The sequence below is a fragment of the Anomaloglossus baeobatrachus genome, chromosome 6 (genome assembly GCF_048569485.1).
Source record: "Anomaloglossus baeobatrachus isolate aAnoBae1 chromosome 6, aAnoBae1.hap1, whole genome shotgun sequence".
NCBI lineage: Eukaryota > Metazoa > Chordata > Amphibia > Anura > Aromobatidae > Anomaloglossus > Anomaloglossus baeobatrachus.
The window spans coordinates 528923143-528943050 of record NC_134358.1 but is presented as its reverse complement, the minus strand read 5'-3'; the positions used below and the strand labels follow the sequence as shown (position 1 = coordinate 528943050).

The window sequence follows — 19908 nt, the reverse complement described above, 5'->3', positions numbered from 1 at the left end:
GTCGCGGCACCGGCATTATGGAAATGTCGGTGAGTGCAACGATGATACGATAACGACGTTTTTGCGCTCGTTCATCGTATCATCTAGCATTTACACAGTACGATGTCGAAAGTGACGCCGGATGTGCGTCTCTTTCGATTTGACCCCACCGACATCGCACGTGCGATGACGCAACGTGCAAAGCCGCCCTAATTCTTCTTTCAAGTAACTTCAGAGTAAGCACTCATACGTGTACTGTATATGAAGATTAATACTATTTCTGACCAATATATGACTTGTATTCTCTATTTAGCCAGTTTTATCCTCTGCAGGCCCTTTTCCTGAGGATAGGGTCACACGACAGCTTTCTCTCCATCTAAGACTAATCAGTTTGATCAGAGTGTCATCAGTTTTTCTTTGAGGACCTTCTCCGTGCTGTCAGTCCGTGAAAATCGTATTCAAATCTCATCCGAGTGCTATTGTCCATGTTATTCGTGGACCCTTAAGGACGCTTTACACGCAACAATATCGCTAACGAGATATTGCTGGGGTCACGGAATTCGTGACGCACATCTGGCCTCGTTAGCGACGTCTTTGCGTGTGACACCTACGAGCGTCCGCTAACGATCAAAAATACTCACCAAATAGTTGATCCCAAATATCCCAATATGGTCCTTCCTGAGGCAGCACACATCGCTTCGAGTGACACCCCGGGAACGACGAACAACAGCTTACCTGCGTCCTCCAGCAACGAGGTGGGCGTGTCGTTAATATGGCTACTCTCCGCTCCTCCGCTTCTATTGGTGGGACGCTGTGTGATGTTGCTGTGACGCCGCACGAACCTCCCCCTTAAAAAAGAGGTTGTTCGCCGGCAACAGCGACGTCGTTAGGAAGGTAAGTATGTGTGACGCATACCTGCGATATCGTTCGCCACGAGCAGCGATTTGCCCATGACGCACGAACGACGGTGACGGGTGCTATTGCGATGTTGCTGCGTGTAATGCAGCCTTTAGACTTTCATTGCCACTTTTGATCTGACTCTCGATTTTTTTCCTCAGACCACTCAGTCTGAGTAATAGATTGGACATGTGCAGAGCCCCATAGAGTATCATGAGAACAAGTGCAGCCCATGAAAACCACGGATAACATTAAACCGAGATCATCGGTCATGTGCATGAGCCTTTACAGAGAGCCTGGCACGGGTGACAGTCGTAGAAGGTCACAGTGTTTGGCTGCGTAAAATGCTCTCTGACTTTCTGTTGTTCCTGCTGTTATTCATTGCACTAGATAGCTTTCCTGCTGGATTTTCATCTCTTCCCCTTCCGGACTCTGGAGAGCTCTCCTTCCATCCAGTTGCTGATTATTAGTATTCTCCATGTGTTTAAATACTCCCATCTTCTCTGGACTGGTGCTGGTGATATTATTCAGATTATTCTAGCTCTGGCTGCAAGCACCTTTCTTCAATGTCCTGTGCCTGATGTCCCTTGTCTGGTGATCTGAACCTGATGACCCGTGCCGGAAGTTCTGTACCTGCCTGTGCCCGTGCGGCATGTTCCCTTCCTGTTCTACCCTATTTGTCCCTCCAGTCATGTTTGTTCTGCCTAAACCCATACTTCCTGCCCTGTCAGACTGTCATACTTGCCTGACCTCTGTCCTGCTGTCTCCCTGCTCTGCTCAGCTGCCGCAGTCCTGGTTACTGCCCTGGCAATGGCACCTGGTGTTCTGCCTCGCGTCAGGCTCTTAGTTAAGCCCCTCTCATGAAAGGGTAAGCCTAGGTTCCCCCTGTGGTCCAGAGGGTTTACTCTTTATCACAATATCCCAATCTCTGATGATTGCCCGGAGCACCATCAAATCTATTATGATCAAATATAAAGAACATAGTACCACAACAAACCTACCAAGAGAAGGCCACCCACTAAAACTCTCAGCCTGGTCAAGGAGGGCATTAATCAGAGAGACAGCACAGAGACCAAAGGTAACCTTGAAGGAGCTGCAGAGTTCCCAAGCAGAGACTGGAGTTTCTGTCCATATGAGCATAATACGCCATACACTCCATAGAGCTGGCTTTTATGGAAAAGTGGCCAGAATAAAAGCTTTTATTTACAGCCAAAAATTGGAAGGCTCGTTTTAAGTTTGCCAAAAGACATCTGTGAGACTCCCTAAATATATAGAGGAAGGTGCTCGGGTCAGTTGAGACCAAAATGTTACTTTTTGGTCACCAAGGTGATTGCTATATCTGGCACCAAACCAACACAGCTCATCACCCCAAGAACACCATCCCCACAGTGAAACATGGTAGTGGAAGAATCATGCTGTGGGAATGTTTTTCAGCAGCAGTGACAGGGAAAAATGGTCCAAGTCCAGGAGAAGATGGATGGTGCGAAATACACGTATATCCTTGAGCAAAACCTTTTTCAGTCTGTCAGTGATTTGATACTGGGACGGAGGTTTACTTTCCAACAAGACAATAACCCAAAGCAAACTGCCAAAGCAACACTCGAGTGTTTACAGGGAAAGAGTGTAAATGTATTGGAGTTGCCTAGTGAGATCCCAGACCTTAATCCAATTGAGCATCAGTGGTCAGACTTGAAGATCTCTGTTCACCAGAAGAAACCTTCCAACTTGCAGGAGCTGGAGCTGGAGCAGTGTTGCCTTGAGGAATGTCCAAAAGTTCCAGTTGCAAGATGTCAAAAGCTCATAGAGGTTTTTCCAAAGCCACTTGCAGCTGTAATTGTTGCAAAAGGAGGCTCTACAAAGTACTGACTTTAGGGGGGTGAATAGTTAGGCACACTGAAGTTTTCAGTTATTTTGTCCTATGTGCAAATGTTCACAGTTGTTGGCATGTTCTTTATATGAACTGATACAAATCTTCAACAAAAACAGTGAAATTCCAGGTTGTGAGGTAGCAAAAAAAACCAAAAAAAACTCCCCAAAAAACAAAAAAGATGGGTCGGATAGATCGGAAAGATGGGATGCCAAGATGGGTCGGATACTTTCACAAGACATTGTATTAAGCTATGGCAATGAACAGATATACATTCACATTATGATCCCAATTCATCAGTCCTATATTTTTAAAATGACTTTTCTTTTTATGTTTGCGATATTCATTTTGCATCAAATTCTTCAAAATGGAGCAAGCAGGCTGATGAATTTTGCTCAAAAGTTGCTTTTTCCTTGTCTTTTACCTTTTTTTTGCATCTTTTATAAAGCAAAAAAATCACATGATCCTTTAAAATATCGCACATTAATCTTTAACTGTACAGATAAAATTAAACAGATTTTGTGTTCCGGTATTGGACTGGAGTACACTTGTACAAAAAAAAGAAAGAAAAAAAGCAGCATTTCAAAAAGTCACAAATGATAAATTAAGCTAAAACATCTGGTAAAGGAAAAATACATGCACTTCCAAAAAACTAGCTTAGAAAAGTAAATCAAATAATGAATAAGGCACAAAGATTAAAGTTAATATTATTATTATTATTATTAATAAAGAAAAAATCAGACTTAAAAGTCATAAAGACAAAGACTATTTGTCTCTATGAGTGTATGTCGCGGGCGGGGAGGAGAATGGCAACGCTGCGCTCTCCCACTGCTCGGGTCCGGCCGCCGCTGCTCTGCGGCTGCTGCTCGGTGGCTCGAGCGATGGGCCGGATCCCGGGGTCTCGAGCGGCGCTCCTCGCCCGTGAGTGAAAGGGGGTTTGTTGTTTTGGTGGTGGGGAATTTGGTGATTGTCCGTGACGCCACCCACGGTTGTGGTGATTGTAGTGACACCACCGCTGCTCTGAACGGGGATCCCGGGAGCGGTGACTGGAGCAGCTAAGTTGTTAGTCCTCCCCTCCGTGGGTAGGGGGGTTGATGGTCCCGGGGCCCGGTGATAGGGTAGGACAGGATGTCAGGCGCGTTATGGGGCCTGATGAGGTGCAGGGACGCGGGGGCAGCGCTGTGCCGTACGGCACTTTGGTACTCACTCAGCCTGAGACGTTGACACAGTTCACGGTAAAACACACGGCTGGAAAGACGGTTCCCACGGACGGCTGCTGTTGCTTTTCCCCGGTAGTTAACGGTGACTGTCTCTTTCCCTGCACCTAGTACTTCTGTTGGTATCGATGGGTTCCCACCGGTAACCCACTCCCCGGCTTGGATATGGGCCGGAGGAGCCCCTCTTTGCCCGCAGGCGCTGGCCCTGAGAAACTGGTGCCTTGGCGGTGGCGGTGTCTCTCCCACACGGTTGGACTTTTGCCTTCAATCGGGACTTAGTTGTTTGGAAACCCGGAGGTCCCCTTCACTGACGGATTTGGCAAATTACGGCGACTCCAAGCCTTGCCGGGATCCGAAAGGCCCCTGCCAATGGTGCTGGCCTCACTTTGTGTACCGCTCCGGTACCGCCGGGCCACCACCCGTCCACGGTCCTTTCGGCAACTCTGGTCGGCCACTCCTGCAGATGGTCACCGCCGTCTACTAACCTTGCTGTCACTGTCTGGGGCACACACCCGGACGCTCTCAGTCAGTTTTTGCTTGCTCTCCTACCACTTCACTCCTCACACTTCTACTTCCCTAGCTTAACTGTCTACTTTTCCCGCCTCCAGGGCTGTGTACTCCTCGGTGGGTGGAGACCAACCACCTGGCTCCACCCCCTGGTGTGAACATCAGCCCCTGGAGGGAGGCAACAAGGATTTCTGGTCTAGCTTTGGTGTACCTAACCGGGGTGTAGGGTGTGGTGATGTAGTTACCTGTGACCCCTGGCTTGCCCAGGGCGTCACATGTACATCTCTATGGGTTCATATATACAGTTGTAAGAATGGTGGACTGTTGCTGTTGCGTTCCTGACCCTAAAAACACCAATCGCGTTGTGAGGTGTAAAGTGAATAATGTCTTACGTATTTTGTAAATATTGTGTCATGTGGATTGTAATCTAATGTGATGTATTACAATGAATTCTTATGTAATGTACAGTGTAGCCTGGGATATGTAGTGCTGATAGTGTGTTATAAACTTGCTGTACATTACACATTACATATATGGTTGTCAGAGTGTAAGGTAAAAAGTAGTTAAGTGTTGGGACTAGCCCACAATGGGAGGGGTCAGTCGATAGGGAAAAAGACAGGTAATTTTAGAAAGTTAATGAAGACCCAGTGTGTAACAGAGAAGAAGGGGTGGTCTGCAGGTTGTCAAGGCCATATGTAAAGGGTGACGTGTGGCAGGAGGAGAAAAGAAACCTTAAGAGAGATAGCGTTATCCTTAGGTGTTGACTGGAACATGGAGTCGAAACAAAGGTGAAACTAGAGACCGCCTTTCAGATGGAGCAGCCCCAGATGATAGGAGCCAAAGGACAGGACTCTAGTGGCCAGGTGTCACGCTGTACAAAGTGCTGGTAAGATGTAGTACAGCGCATTCCCCATTAGGTGGCAGCAGAGTAGCGAAGAAGAATCAAGGTAACAGTGTAACAGAAAGGCAGCTGAAGTACAGCAGAGTAACATCAGCAAGCAGTTCACAGGTGAACCACCAGGGGGCAATAGAGTAGTCAAGCAGTCAGGATCTAGCCAGGAAAGTCAAGTCACTGCAAAGGGAGGATCAAAATCAGGTCAAAAAACAGAACCGAAGTCGGATGCAGAGAGATCAGGTATGCAGAGGGAAACACAAAGGGCACATGGAAGACAAGACAGGAGCGGAGGGTGAGGTGACACAAACACGGAAAGGAGGAAGAACCAGGATGGGTAAACGAATAACAGGAATGGGAAGTCAAGGACGGGGAAGGGTACAGGTCAGGGCACAGTAACAGGGAGTCAGGTCTAGCAGGAAATCTCACCAGAGCCAGTCACAGGATGCAGAGCAAAACTATAACCAGCACAGGAATGCAGGTGCAGCAACCAGATATAGTGTCTCCTGAAACTAGAACGAGACTGATGGGAGTTTACCCCTGACATGACCAGGCCGGGTCTGGGAAACTCTGGAGCGGGGAATACCAGTCCTAGATCATGACATCATTTCCATAATTGTCAAGGTACCAGGATAATATTGACTGGTGAATGAATATAGTCGACTTACCCTGGCGGAGACTCCCCAAGTAAAAGAGAGCATGAAACCCTGCTCTATCTTGGTGGCAAGGCCCCTATACCTCCCATGCCTCCTCCTCTACGAGGAGAAGAGACGTGTAACTAAATAAAAGCAAGTGACTGTCATGAACTCTACCATTGTGATGGACAGGGTTGCACTAGGACTCCACGACTAGGATATCGTTTATTGTTATGCATTGTATTGTATTATATTTCTGTACCTATGCTTAGCTTTGCCTTTCCTTATGTTTTGTCTCTACTCACTCCCTGTAGCCCTGTGATCTAGCTTGTCCCCTCCTTCCGTCTCCATTTTGTGAATGTGCCTCCACCTGCAAGCATCCTGTCTTATGTTCTCTGGAGAAATTATTCCTTCTTACCTGCCGCTTTCGTCATTGAATACAAGATTTTCAGTTAAAAGCAACCCTCTTTTCCTGGAGTCTTCTTACATGCGATCGTGGCTGAGTTAAGGGGGTGTTACATGCTGTGATATCGCTAGCGAGCGTACCCGCCCCCGTCGTTTGTGTGTCACGGGCAAATCGCTGCCCGTGGCGCACAAAATCGTTAAGAGCCGTCACACGCACTTACCTGCCTAGCGACGTCGCTGTGGCCGGCGAACCGCCTCCTTTCTAAGGGGGCGGTTTGTGCGGCGTCACAGCAGCGTCACTAAGCGGCCGCCCAATAGAAGCGGAGGGGCGAAGATGAGCGGCTGTAACATCCCGCCCACCTCCTTCCTGCCTCATTGCCGGCGGCCGCAGGTAAGCTGTAGTTCGTTGTTCCCGAGGTGTCACACACAGCGATGTGTGCTGCCTCGGGAACGACGAGCAACCTGCATCCTCTACAATCAACGATTTTATGAAACTGAACGACGTGTCAACGATGGACGATTTGGTGAGTATTTTCCATCGTTAATGGTCGTTCGTGCGTGTCACATGCAACGACGTTGCTAACAATGCCGGATGTGCGTCACTGAATCCGTGACCCCGGCGATATATCGTTAGATACGTCGTTGCGTGTAACGGAGCCTTTAAGCTATCTGATTAATCGGTATGAACGTGAGTACGGGTCATACGAAGGGCCCAGAAAGAGCGGTCGGTTCAGGCACCACTACTTTCCACATACCCATGAGTCAGAATAAGGACTCAGAGGACCAGTAATATCGGGAGCGACTCAGTAAAGAATTAAGACTATGTGTGAAAATTCTTTGTACTGAAGAAACGATCTGGAAGTTATGTGTGAAGTTGTTGCTAAGCAACTGTTGAGTAAAGTGGTGTTATTTAAGATGAAGTGGTGGTCTCCTGATTCGTCATATAGTCATAAGCCAGCCAAAACTAGGGAAGCATGCGGCCTGCGCGGTCCAACAGCCCACACAACACAAGTCCACACACCCAGCCAGGACCATGTATTTCATGGAGCATGTCAGGGTGTCTAGAGTTAATCGATCTCCAACAACTACCGCCACATGGCACCCTACATAGTTATACCCGAAAAAGTTGTCACCCTTAAAATTGTTCCAGAAAATGAAGTATTTCCCCCAGAAAATGATTGCACGTACATGTTTTCTTAGACATGTTTATTTTCTTTATGTTTATTGGAATAACACAAGAAAAAAAGAGAGGGAAAAAAAGGGAAATTGGACATAATTTCACACAAAACCTCAAAAATTGGCTGGACAAAATTGTTGGCACCTTTTCTAAATTTTGGGAAATAACTTTGTTTCAAGTATGTAATGATCATTCAAACTTGGTGGCCATACATCCTCAATAACCTGAAAACGAATGTTCTCCAGATTTTTACCACACAATTCAATTATGTATCTAGAAAGGGTGCTTTTCTCACTCCTGGAAGTCTAAAGTGGTCTAAGATGGGACCTCTAAACATTCTTGTGTTTTTGCCAGCATAATTCCGGGACCATCATAAGTATTCAGATACAGTGACGAGCAAAAGGGTACCAATGTTTTGAACTTTTGACTTTCAGGCTCCATCTCTAGCCATCTTTTTATTAAAAATCATCTTGGCTATCTCATACATAAATTTGACTTACATCTATGTAGCATATGATTAGTTATGCAGATTCTTATCATGTCACTGCATCGTTACTGTTTTGCTCATGATGTTTGCATAAATATTTTCTTCCGTTATACTACAAATAACAATGGGTTTTCCCTAACAGCTAAGTGTGTTATTAGGTTGATTCCCAAGCAAAAGGTCACTTGTTTGAATTGAGAAGTAGCCATGAAGAAGATTTCCCAAAAAAAAAAACCAGCATCATCCAGCTCATCGATGCTCGGCCAAGAAAGTTGCCAAACTGTATCATGTGAGGCCATAAGAGTTCGAAGAATAAGAAATGAAGTCCATCCATCCATTCTGAAACCAAGAGGTGGACGTAGGCATAATATCAGATTCAACAAGTCGGCTCATCACCATCACAGGGTCTATCAGTTCTGGCGACAAACTCGGCAGTGAAGGCGGCTCATATGCTTAGTAATAGTGAGATCACAGACATGCATGCAGGCATTGTGCGACACACGTTACAGAAGTCTGGAATGGTGGCCCGAAAGAAAGTGAAGAAGATTCAACTTCAATATCATCATAAGAAGCATTGGCTTGAATTTGCAAAGAAGTACGAAAAGTAAAAGTGGAGAGTAAAAGATTGTAAATGGCTGATTTGGAGTGATAAGACGAAAGTCAATCGGGTCTGGAAAAAACAAGTGAAAAAAGGCTAGTGGAGTGAGAAATTGAAGGAACTGTCAAGTTTGGTGGAGGAAGCCTCTTGATATGGGGTTGTATCACAGCCAAAGGTGTTGGATACTTGACCAGGATCGATTGTTGTCTCAATGCTGAGCTATATGTGAATATCCTATAAAAGACGTTACTTCATACACGAGTGCTATGGGTATAAAAAGAATGACAGCATTTCAGCAAAATAATGAACCGAAGCAGATTGGCGAAGAAATCGTTCAATAACAATGAAGGAGAGGTGCTGGATTGTCCCCACAGTCCTCAAACCTCAACCCAATCCAACACTTGTGGGTAGAGTTGAAGACAATACATACATGTATACAAACCCAAGTGAGTCATCCAGTATGCACCAATATTGGGAATGTGTAGAAGATAGTAGAGATGAGTGAACTTGTTTGGCTTATATTGGCCAACTTCAAATTCAGTACAAACATCTCCCTATCCGGTTCTAGGTCATGTACCCAAGCCTTTTTGGGAAAACCCGGTAATGATACGCTATGTTAATTTGCTAAAATACTTAACTAATACCATATGATGCTTTTGGATAGGATTGGAGCGCTGTATAATGAACGGGGGGATGTGTTTAATGATGGGAGGAGGTGGGGAGAGGCCAGAGGAGCATCACACTTTTTTTTTCCTTAACTTTATTTTTGGATGTTCTGCAACCATTCATGGGACAGAAAACATCCACAAGGTTCAGACACCAGAGCTTGTGTGATTTGCTGCCTAAGTCCTCTGCATATAAATGCGAACATGCGGCGTTGGCACCATTTTATGATTGTTAAAGCTTAGGGAATGGGCTGCTGCCGATACTGCTAGACAGTGAGCTTAGCTAGGGGTTTAATCATATAATTAATAGGTAATGATGATTCATAGGTAGTTGAGAAGTTGAGATAGATAGGAGAGCGATAGAAAAGGGACATGCAGTGTAGGAAAATATGTGTGCCATAAATCGGCATTGCAAGATGGAAATAGGGATTGCTACTTGTGAATGCCTGCTAAAGAGTTGCCAGTGAACCATCTCAATAGAGATTGCTACTTTTTAGTGATTGCTAAAAATTTGCCAGTAGTGTGTGTGTGAATTATATTTTGGAAAGGAGCAGTGTGTGTGGGGGGGGGAGGGGCATATTATGGACAGGAGCAGTGTGTGGGGAAAATATTTTGGAAAGGAGCAGTATGTGTCGGGGTATATTATGGAGAGGAGCAGTGTGTGTGTGTGGGGTGGAGTATATAATGTAGTGGAGCAGTGTAGGTGTGTGGGGTGGAGTATATAATGTAGAGGAGCAGAGTAGTGTGTATGTGCAAGTTGCAGTATATAATGTAGAGGAGCAGTGTGTGTGTGTGCGGGAGGTTATATTATGAAGAGGAACAGTATATGTGTGGGGTGAGGTATATTAAAGAGAGGAGCAATGTGTGAGGGGGGGTATATTATGGAGAGGAGCAGTGTATGTGTTCGTGTGTGGGGGTGTGTGTCATGGAGATGAGCAATGTGTGTGGGAGGGTATATTATAGAGTTGAGCAGTTTGTGTACATCTGGGGGGATATATTATGGAGAGTGACAGTGTGGGGGTTTATTATGGGTAAGATCAGTGTGAGAGGGCAATTTGTGCAGGAAGCACAGCATTTATTCAGGGTCACAGCGTGGGACATAATAATATTTTTGGGATGATATAATGATACTTTTATTTGTAACTGAACCATGTCGGAATGTGCTGTTGAAGATGGAGAAAAAGGAAATTTAGAGAGAGTATCATGGCGTCTCTAGTACATGAAGACAGAAGGGATGGGAACGGCTCCAATTAGAGACTGTCATCTATAAGGTAGCTGGAGATAAATATTTAATTGTGATACTGTCTTTTATCAGTACTGTAGTTCCTGTATGGTCTGTAGTCTGATGACGGCTGGTAACAACTCCCAGAATTACCTTACCAATATTACCTTACCTTACCCTTACTCAGAACTCCTTACCAACGTTAAGCTTAAGGAAATGCTAGGAGTTGTAGGTTCATGTGATACAATTGTATATGGTGCCAGCCTAACTTTACAATTGATCGCTGTACTAAGCTTGTTATTGCATTCATGTACTGATAGTTGTTCTGGCACTGCATTCATGTACTGATGGGGGTTTTGATCCTGCATACATGTATCAATCCATAACGTTCTTCATAATTATGTTAAAATGGAAAAATCCTCAAAACTTAGAATTTTGAGATTAGGATCAGGATTAGGTGGATTTCTGCTCTAAAAACTCAGTGCAAGTTAGAATGTGTTCTCATGAGTTTTTGAGACAGAAACTGAGCAGAAAATACCAAATTCCTTTTCAAATACTCACAACTTGGTTCTGGTGATTAACTAATGACAGTGGTTGTGGTGATGTATTCATGTAAGTACCCTTTTACATTTTTTGCGGCTCTTGGGATTGTCTATGTATGGCCCTCGGACCAAAAAATGTTGTGCAGCCCTGCTATATCTGCTATATCTGCTTGATACAACAGTGGATAGAACCTGCTCCTATGAGCATAATGCCCCGAGGTAAGGGAGAGACTGCCCATATAAGCTAAATATAGAGGTGAGAGCCTGACCCTATGATTTTAAGAAAAGAGAGAAAAACCTGCCTATATGAGCTTACATAGAAACCATAGTTTTAATTTTTGCTTAATAAACCAACATCATGCATGAAAATAAGAAACTTTACAATATATCTTATGAGAGAAATTTGCTCCTTTCTTCTCCTGGACTGATTTTTCATTGTCAATTCATGGGTAAAATCTGTATTCAGTGAAGAGAGATTTCTCCACTAATGAGATAGATGACAGTTGGTGTTTTTAAGATTCTATGGAGGAGGGAGGAGCTAGAGGTCGACACAGACATTCTGGTGCAAGGTCTCTGGAAACAAAAGTTACAGTTCTCCATAGAACTTTATGAGCACCAACTGTCATCTCCAATCTTAATAATGGTAAAGTTTGTACTTACTGAAAATAGATTATACCAATGAATTTTGATTTTTGAGAATGAAACATCAGTCCTAGTGGAGAAAAAAGTGGATTTTTGCAGACACATTGCAAAGTTTCTTATATTCATGCCTATGGCTGAGAGGCACTATGTACTTAAAAGGGGTATTCCCATCTCCAATAACCTATCCCAATATGTAGTAAGGTTAATAATAATAATAATAATAATAATAATAATAATAATGCTAATAATAATAATGATAATAATAATGGTAATAATAATAATAATGATAATATTAGCGAATATTTTTAAATAGATTTGTAGTATAGTTCTCCTATTTAGCAATGTGTCTCACCTCATGAGAAGGACATTACAGAAGCTTAGGTATCTGTGGCGCCCTGGACTAGCCAGGTCGTCACAGATAACACTCAAACACCCCACCCCCATTAGACAGGGACACCAGCCAAACAAAAATCCTTGTTGCCTCCCTCCAGTGTCTGATGTCCACACCAGGTAGGGTGAAGCCAAGCGGTTGGCCCCACCCACCGGGGAGTTCACAGGCCTGGAGGCAGGAAAAGAACAGTTTAGTCCAGAGGTGGAAGTGAGAGGAGTAATCTCTGTAGTGTCTGGGTTTGTGGCCCAGGCACTGACAGCAAGGTTGGCAGACGGTGGTGGCCGTCTGCAGGAGTGTTGAATCAACGCGGAACCGTAGGAATGGGGTTGGGCGTTGGCCCGCCGGTACCGACTGGGGAGCGAAGTGAAGCCAGCACACACAGGCAGGGCCATCGGACCCCGACCTGGCTTGAAGCCACCGACAATAGTCAAATCCGAGTGTGACCGGAACCCCAGGGGTTTCCTAACAACCAAAGACCCGATAGAAGGCAACCGCCCACACAGTGAGGGTATACAGCTACCACCTAAGGCTAGAGACCCAAGGGCCAGCGCCTGCGGGCAAACGGGCTCCTCCGGCATCCATCCACCGGGGAGCGGACTACCGTTGGGGATCCATAGTAGTCAACTAAGTACATCAAGGTGCAGGGAAAGACAGCCACCATCACCTGTCCGGGGAGAGACACTGCAGCTGGCTGCGGGACCCGTCCATCCAGCCGTTTGGTTTATCGAGGACTTCGTGCATCTCTTACTGAATGAGTACACCCGTGCCATCCGGCACCGCGCCGCACTGTCCCTGCAACCCTGCACCTCACCAACCCAGCCTCCCCGTCACATCACCAGGCCCCGGGACCACCAACCCCTACCCACAGAGGGGGAAAACAACATCCCAGCTGCTCCCTACCATCGCTTCCGGGATCCCCGTCACCAGCAGCGGTGGTGCCCATCTTCACCACGACCCGTGTGTGGCGTCACGGACTAAATCCCCCAAACCAACCACCCTTCTCACTCACGGGCGAGGAGCACTGCTCGAGTCCCTGGATCCGGCCCACCGCTCGAGCCACCGAGCAGCAGCCGCAGCAGCGCCGAACCCGAGCGTTAGCGAATGCACAGCAGCGGCGGCGTCCTCCCCGCCCGCGACATATCCATTTTTATGAACACGCATACAATAACAGTTAGTTGCTAGTGGTCATAACCATGGATACCTAAGGTCCTGCAATGCCCTGAACATGAGGTAAGAGACATGGCTATATCAGTAGAGGTAAACTGGAGATCAAAATTAGAGCACAATGTCTGATCACTTGCTTTTTTAAGGAATAATGTAATCTACATTGATGGACATTTGAATGTGTTTTTGTAAGGTGGCACCATGCCACTAGAATAGGGTTTTACAAAAGATCCAAAGTTTATCAACATTAAACCATTAAACCTTTATTTTGCCCAAAACGTGACGATCATAATTAGAGAACAGCAATAACTGATAAGTACATTTTCTGAAGGTAACAACACTCACCAATCTGTAGGACGTGTACCGTGTACACTTACTATTGTGGCAGGCTTCTCTTCCGGGTTCTCCTTGTCAGTTTCAGACGCGCACTGAGCATGCGCAGTGCGCGTCTGAAGACGGCGCGTAAACACCCGGAAGAGAAGCCTGCCACAATAGTAAGTGTAAACGTGCGTGCGCAGGATAGAATGAGCGACGGTGACATCGCTCATGTGACTCCATGGTATCACGCCCACAGGGGCGTGATACCACGGAAAGTATGCAGGGCAAGGTGCCGCACCCTGTAACCAAAAGCTCTCTAATTTACATAGGAAATATGAAGGTAATAAAACATTTTTTATTACTTTCATATTATACAATTTTATAACACAGGGATGGGTAGGGAGGTGTAATTATGGCACACATGCGTCTGCTGATAGGTCAGAACGCATATTCTAGGTGACAGGTTCCCTTTAACAGACTTCGGGTTCAGTTTTTCCCCAGTTTGTCGATGAACATAATGTTTCCTATCAGACCCAAATAAATTAAACTTCCCTTCATTACTAAAATGAACTGTGGACCACTTCTCCTCTGTCCACACAACATGCTCCTCACCAAGGTGAGTCTAGTCTTTTGATTCTTTCTGCTAATGAGAGGTTTGGTCACTGCAGAGTGGGCTTTCAGTCCAAATGCTCTTAAACATTGTGACATTGTATGATAAGAAAGATCCTTACCCTGTTCAGTGCTGAACTGGCGAGCAATTTCATCTGCAGTGTAGAAACGACTACCGAAGGAGATCTCCGTATTATCCTGTCCTCTCTTGCATTTATCTTTCGAGGGCGACCATCCTTTTTGGGGAACTTGAGTGGTTTTGTGACGTTGTAAAGATGCAATATTCTCAAAATCACAGTCTTGAAACTACTTCTGTTGCTATGGTTGATAGGGTCAACCCTTTGACCTTCATCTGGACAACCTGCTGCCAGAGGGTTTCAGTCACTTTGGAACGGCACGCCATTTTTGAAAGTCAGTGGTAATTGGAAAGTTAGGCTGCCAGTTACAAAGGGTTTATCAGATAATTAATGAAATTAGCACCAGGGGCCAGATTAACACCAATAACTGCAGATATCTGAAAGTGTCCTCTAATTTTGATCATTTTTCATTTATCACATTTATATTTTGATTATGTGCATTTTGAAAAAATTCAATTTATGAAATAAGCTTGAAATACTGTGCGTTTCCTTATGTTAAGACATAATCACATAGGACGTCACAATGACCGCAACATTTAGGAAATCGTGTGCTGTGTCTAATTTTGATCTCCAGTGTATACTATATTTGTAATTGGAGATATTTGCTAACATTATTATTATTACACCTGCTACATATTGAGAAAGGATATTGAAGATGGGAATACTCCTTTTAGGCATCCTCCCACTAGGAGAAGTGCCTGAGCAACATGGTCAGTTAGTTTGTTAACGTCTTGCTAGATAGTTGTCAGGTCCTCTTGCTCCATTGCCCGTTACCTGCACCTGTACCTGCTTACCCGTACCTATCTCCAGCACCAGCTGTCCTATCTGCACCAACCATCCTGGCTTGACCACCTGTCCCACCTGCACACGCTACCTGTATGTTTCTGAGTCCGTCTCTGTCTAAGGGGGTGTAAGGCTCGGCTGCCCCACACCTGACTACTGTGTATAAAATGTAATATTTAAAGTTTATGTGTAATGGTGTAATGTGTTTAAACAGCCACTAGGTGGCTACAATGTGTAAGCTGCTTCCCTGGTATTCCTGGGCTAGAGGGAGTTAGGGAAGGGGACGGGCTTAGTCTGAAAAAGAGCGGTTATGAAGTCAGTTGGTGTGAGGAGAGTCCCTGAGGGAGAGGAAGAGGCTGCATCTGTGAGAGGCGTGGTGGAGGAAAACGCCAATAATTTTAATTTGGCGTAACCTTCTGGGTCGAATCTGGGTGCCGGACACACAGTGCGGCCCGGGTGGTGGCCATTCAATGGTGGGGATCTAACAAATCCCCTCAGTCAGCGAATGGTCAGTGGGCCCTTGAGAGAGGAGTAGGTCCTGACTGACTGGAAAGACTGTTGATTCTGCTGTGGTTATTGAAGCTCAAGGGAAGGATGAAAAGCTTAGGAACCCTAACGAGGCCCCAATTACCAAGGAAGCGGTCGACCGGAAAAATGTACAAATTAATAGTGGCTCCGGTTGCTAATGGCAACGACCAAAAGGAAAAGCCGGAGGGTATGTCTAAAGAACGGTATTTATTAAGGATGATGTCCTCGGTAACTAGAAAACGATGTGCCCGCCGTTGGCAAGATGTTACAAGTTAACAGATGTTTTTGTTCAGAAAAGTCTGTGTCAGTGTGTGGCGTTTGAGGGCACTGGGACCTGCTGCAACCAGCAGCTGGTAAGCAGTCCTGAAGATAGAACAAGCACTGCCCTCCAGCCTGCAAGTAAGTGCCCCGCACCACAAGCCCCGGCAACCCTTCCCCTGTACTAGAGGGGCAGACATGGTGCAGAGAACTATTCCAGGGCTGTGCTGCAGCAATCTGGCAGTTTCTGGTACGACTACCATTGCACCCTGCCGTCCATCTAACACCTGCCCTGGGGGTCAGCTGCCACAGCCCTGGACACTGCTCTGGGAGTGGCACCTGGCGTCTACCAGCAGCCATGCCCATCCTCACCATTTGGGGCTCTGGCGTATTCCCGATAGACACTTAGTTAAAGGGAACCTGTCACCACTTTTTTGGCGTATAAGCTGCGGCCACCACCACCGGGCTCTTATATCCAGCATACTAACACCTGCTCAGGACCTGAATGCCGGCGAGTGTGGATGATGTCAGACACGTCATGCACTGTGGCTAGAGAAGAAGGAGGTCGAAGATGGCCGAAAGAGGCGGCGCCTGCACCGGACAACAGAGATGCCCATATGGCCAACTGCGCGACCGTTAAATAAAGTGATGATAAAGTGTTTTTTATGTTCTCACAGCAGCCTGGGCTCTTATATATGTCGCGGCGGAGAGGGGTTTTGGGGGAACGCCGCTCGCCTGGGGAATCTCTGGCGCTCGGGTCCGGTGCTTCTGCTCCTCGGTGGCTCGAGCACGGGGCCGGACCCGGGGGCTCGAGCAGTGCCTCCTCGCCCACGAGTGAAAAGGGGGAGGTTTGGTGGTGGGATGTCGGTTGTGACACCACCCACGGGGTTGTGGTGATTGTGGGCACCACTGCTGCTGGTGACGGGGGTTCCCGGGAGCGATGGCGGGGAGCAGCTGAGGTGTTGGCCCCTGCGTGGGTAGGGGCTGGTGTCCCGGGGCCCGGTAGGAGGGAGCGTGCTGCAGGGTGCAGTGCTGCGGTGCGGTGCCTGATGGCACTGTTGTACTCACAATTGAACCACACAGAGTCACTGGTAAACTAGAAACTGCCGGAGTCCGCAGCCTTCGGAATGGAGGGTGTTTAAGTCCCACACACGGTGCAGCAGACCCCTGTTCTTTCCCTGCAGCCAGGTGCCTCTTTTTCCACTCTTTCTCTTTCTTTCCTCCTCGGCCGGGAACGGGGAGTCCACTCCCCTGCAGTGATCCGGGATCTCTTTCGATACCGGCAGGCCACTACCCTGCCCCGGTCACCTCAAGTCCCCTCCTCAGTAACAGCCTGTCCCGGCCCTTTTGGAGCACGCTTCTGTAGCAGCCCGGGAGCTACAACTCCGGACTCCTCTCCTCTCCCCACACACTCTACTCCAGCCCCTCCCCTGCTGTTCTGTTTTGCTCTTACACTGGGGGGGGGGTGTCTGTCCTGCTGCACTGGTGTGGGATCAGCTTACCAAGGAGGAGAATGGCCTGCACTTTGCTGGATTTCTGCAGGCTCTGTGACACCCTGGTTTTGCCAGGGCGTCACATATACAGGATGTTAGAATGCTGTATATAAGAGCCCGGTGGTGGTGGCTGCAGCTTATATGCCAAAAAAGTGGTGACAGGTTCCCTTTAACTAAGTGTCTATCGGGAATACGCCAGAGCCCCAAATGGTGAGGATGGGCATGGTTGCTGGTAGACGCCAGGTGCCACTCCCACGGCTGTGTGCAGGACTGTGGCAGCTGACCCCAAAGGCAGGTGTTAGATGGGCGGCGGGGTGCAATGGTAGTCGTACCAGAAACTGCCGGCTTGATGCCGCACATCAGGGTAAGTCCAGGTCCCCCTTGTGGTCCAGTGGATCCACTCCTGCTTGCCATCTCAACACCGATAAGCGTTATGAGCGTTACACCATCAATGTTAAGCTAGTGGACAACCTGTTTAATACAACAAGTGAGATCTTGCCATGTGAGTGTAATATACCATTGGCAGTCTGCCCATATAAGCTCAGTCTATGTGCAAGGAAATGCAGTTGCACAAGACAACATGTAATAATGATGTAAGAATTGCCTGCAATCGGTGTTGCATCTGAAGTCGACAATGCAGAGAAATAAACACGCGACTGCTTCTGTCACTTACAAATCCTGTAAAAAAAAAATAAAAAATAGAGCAACATTGAAAAGGCTGGAAAAACAAGAATCCCAGAAGCCAGAGCAGTGTTTCCAGGAGGAGGAGACAATTCTCAGTGATGTCTCAGTGTTTTCCTAATCACTAAGCAGCCAGCTCAGGTTCAGCACTGGACAGCTCCTTCCACCTTTCCTCCTGCATTACAAATGGCTGTTCCCTGATTGACATTGCAACTGCCCATACACAGCCCCAGAAAGACTAAGTATACCTATAGGAGTAGACTGGGAGGAAGGGGGGGAAGAGCTGAACGGGTTTGGTTGTGGCAAAGTGTAGTTAAATCCTTTCGCGAGCAGAGGAAGGCGGAGAATATTCCTTAAGCTCATCCAAGTACTCAATTAGCCAAAGCCCACATTGCATTGTTCTTCAATGGGCTTCATTGCTTTGATGCGCGCAGTGGATGTGGCTACCCGTGAGATGAAGATATTAGAGGGTGATGTCCCTGGGAATTTGTCTTCTCTTTCCTCTCTGAAGACCATAGTCGAGGATGAGGATACAGACGTAAGCAGCCTAACTATAGCTTCTGTGCTAGATGGGATGTAACCTGCTCAGATCAAGGCAGTTGTCTGCGTAATTCCTACTGGAAGCCTGCTGGGGGAAGACGGGATAGACTGGATATTCATTTCTCTTCTGATTTTTTTTTTCTTCTTCATTTTTTTTTTTTTTTTTTCCTTATCTGACCACAGGTGATATCATTAGGGGTGGATGCACCACGATGATCCAGGATGTGCGATTCTAAGACCTGATCACAACTGATTTGAGTTCTTTTGGATTTGCAGATCACTCCTGATCATGGCTTATATTATGATTCTTGCAGCCTTCCTTGCCCATGTCTGTTTTCTGGCAGCCTCTAGCCTAGACTTGGAAGGGCGTATAGCTCATCAAGAAGAGCACAAGATAACCAGGGATAAGCAACCCATCTACAACCACCCTAGAAGCCTGGAGCATCCCTCCATGTGGATCAGGACCACGGAGAGCACCGTTCTAGAACAGAATCTGGCTGAGGACTTGCCAAAACATGTGGCTTCTTTCCTATATACAGGGGATTCTAATGAACTCAGGCGAGCCAACTGCTCAAAGAGGTATGAGTTGACTAGTCTATCAGGTGTTTCACCCACAACTACTCATCAGTCTTTGCACAGTTCGGTGGATTTACTTGTCCATTCCTCCAACTTTTTAAACATGATGTTCCAAAGCAATAAATCCAGAGACCACACCTCGCAGAGGGACTTGGAGTGGTACAGTGCTCTCATAAGGAGTATCCTAGAAGGAGAACCTAGAATTTTTAGGTCTGTTATCACTTTAAACATGGACCCATTATACCATATTCCCGAGGTGTATCTGCAGGCATCTCGAGAAGAAGACAAGCTCCATCTCCAAGATCTGTCCTCTTCAGCTCAACATCTGGCCAATGCCACCCAGGAAACTGAGTGGTTTCGGGCATTCAAACCCAAGGGGAGGCCTCACCACCAGCACAAGAGGGTTTTAAATGGTGCTAAAACTTTAGATGAGAGCTGGAAGAAGGGCTTTAACTACCTTACTGACAGGAGTCACATCAAGTGGTCCTCACCTTTTCTGGAATGCGAACATGGGAAATACAAAGCCAACTGGCTCCTTTCTCTTTCTGCTGCATTTTATGGGCTTAAGCCAAATCTTGTTCGAGAATTCAGGTAGGAAGACATTTTCTAAGGAGGGAGAGCTCTAAGTCTTCTTGTTCTGCTGTGCCATGATATCCACAGGAGACATGCCAAGGGGGCCAATTTTCTTATTAGGGCTAGGT

The 19908-nt window shown here is 46.5% G+C and overlaps 2 protein-coding genes across 4 annotated transcripts in view; one reads left to right on the top strand and one right to left on the bottom strand.

Annotated features, from left to right (window-relative positions):
* Positions 1-19908, bottom strand: part of PRTFDC1 (phosphoribosyl transferase domain containing 1) — a 376907-nt gene that overhangs the window by 260511 nt on the left and 96488 nt on the right. The window lies entirely within an intron of this gene.
* The window catches only part of GPR158 (G protein-coupled receptor 158), a 313324-nt gene continuing 311647 nt past the window's right edge, over positions 18232-19908 (top strand). Inside the window, exons 1-2 of one of the 2 annotated variants that reach the window (XM_075315542.1) lie at positions 18232-18629; positions 18815-19798. In XM_075315542.1, coding sequence (XP_075171657.1) covers positions 18921-19798 — 878 coding nt within the window. In that variant the 5' untranslated portion in view covers positions 18232-18629; positions 18815-18920. Of the gene's footprint in view, positions 19799-19908 lie in introns of both variants that reach the window. The other variant, XM_075315543.1, reaches the window with a different exon arrangement.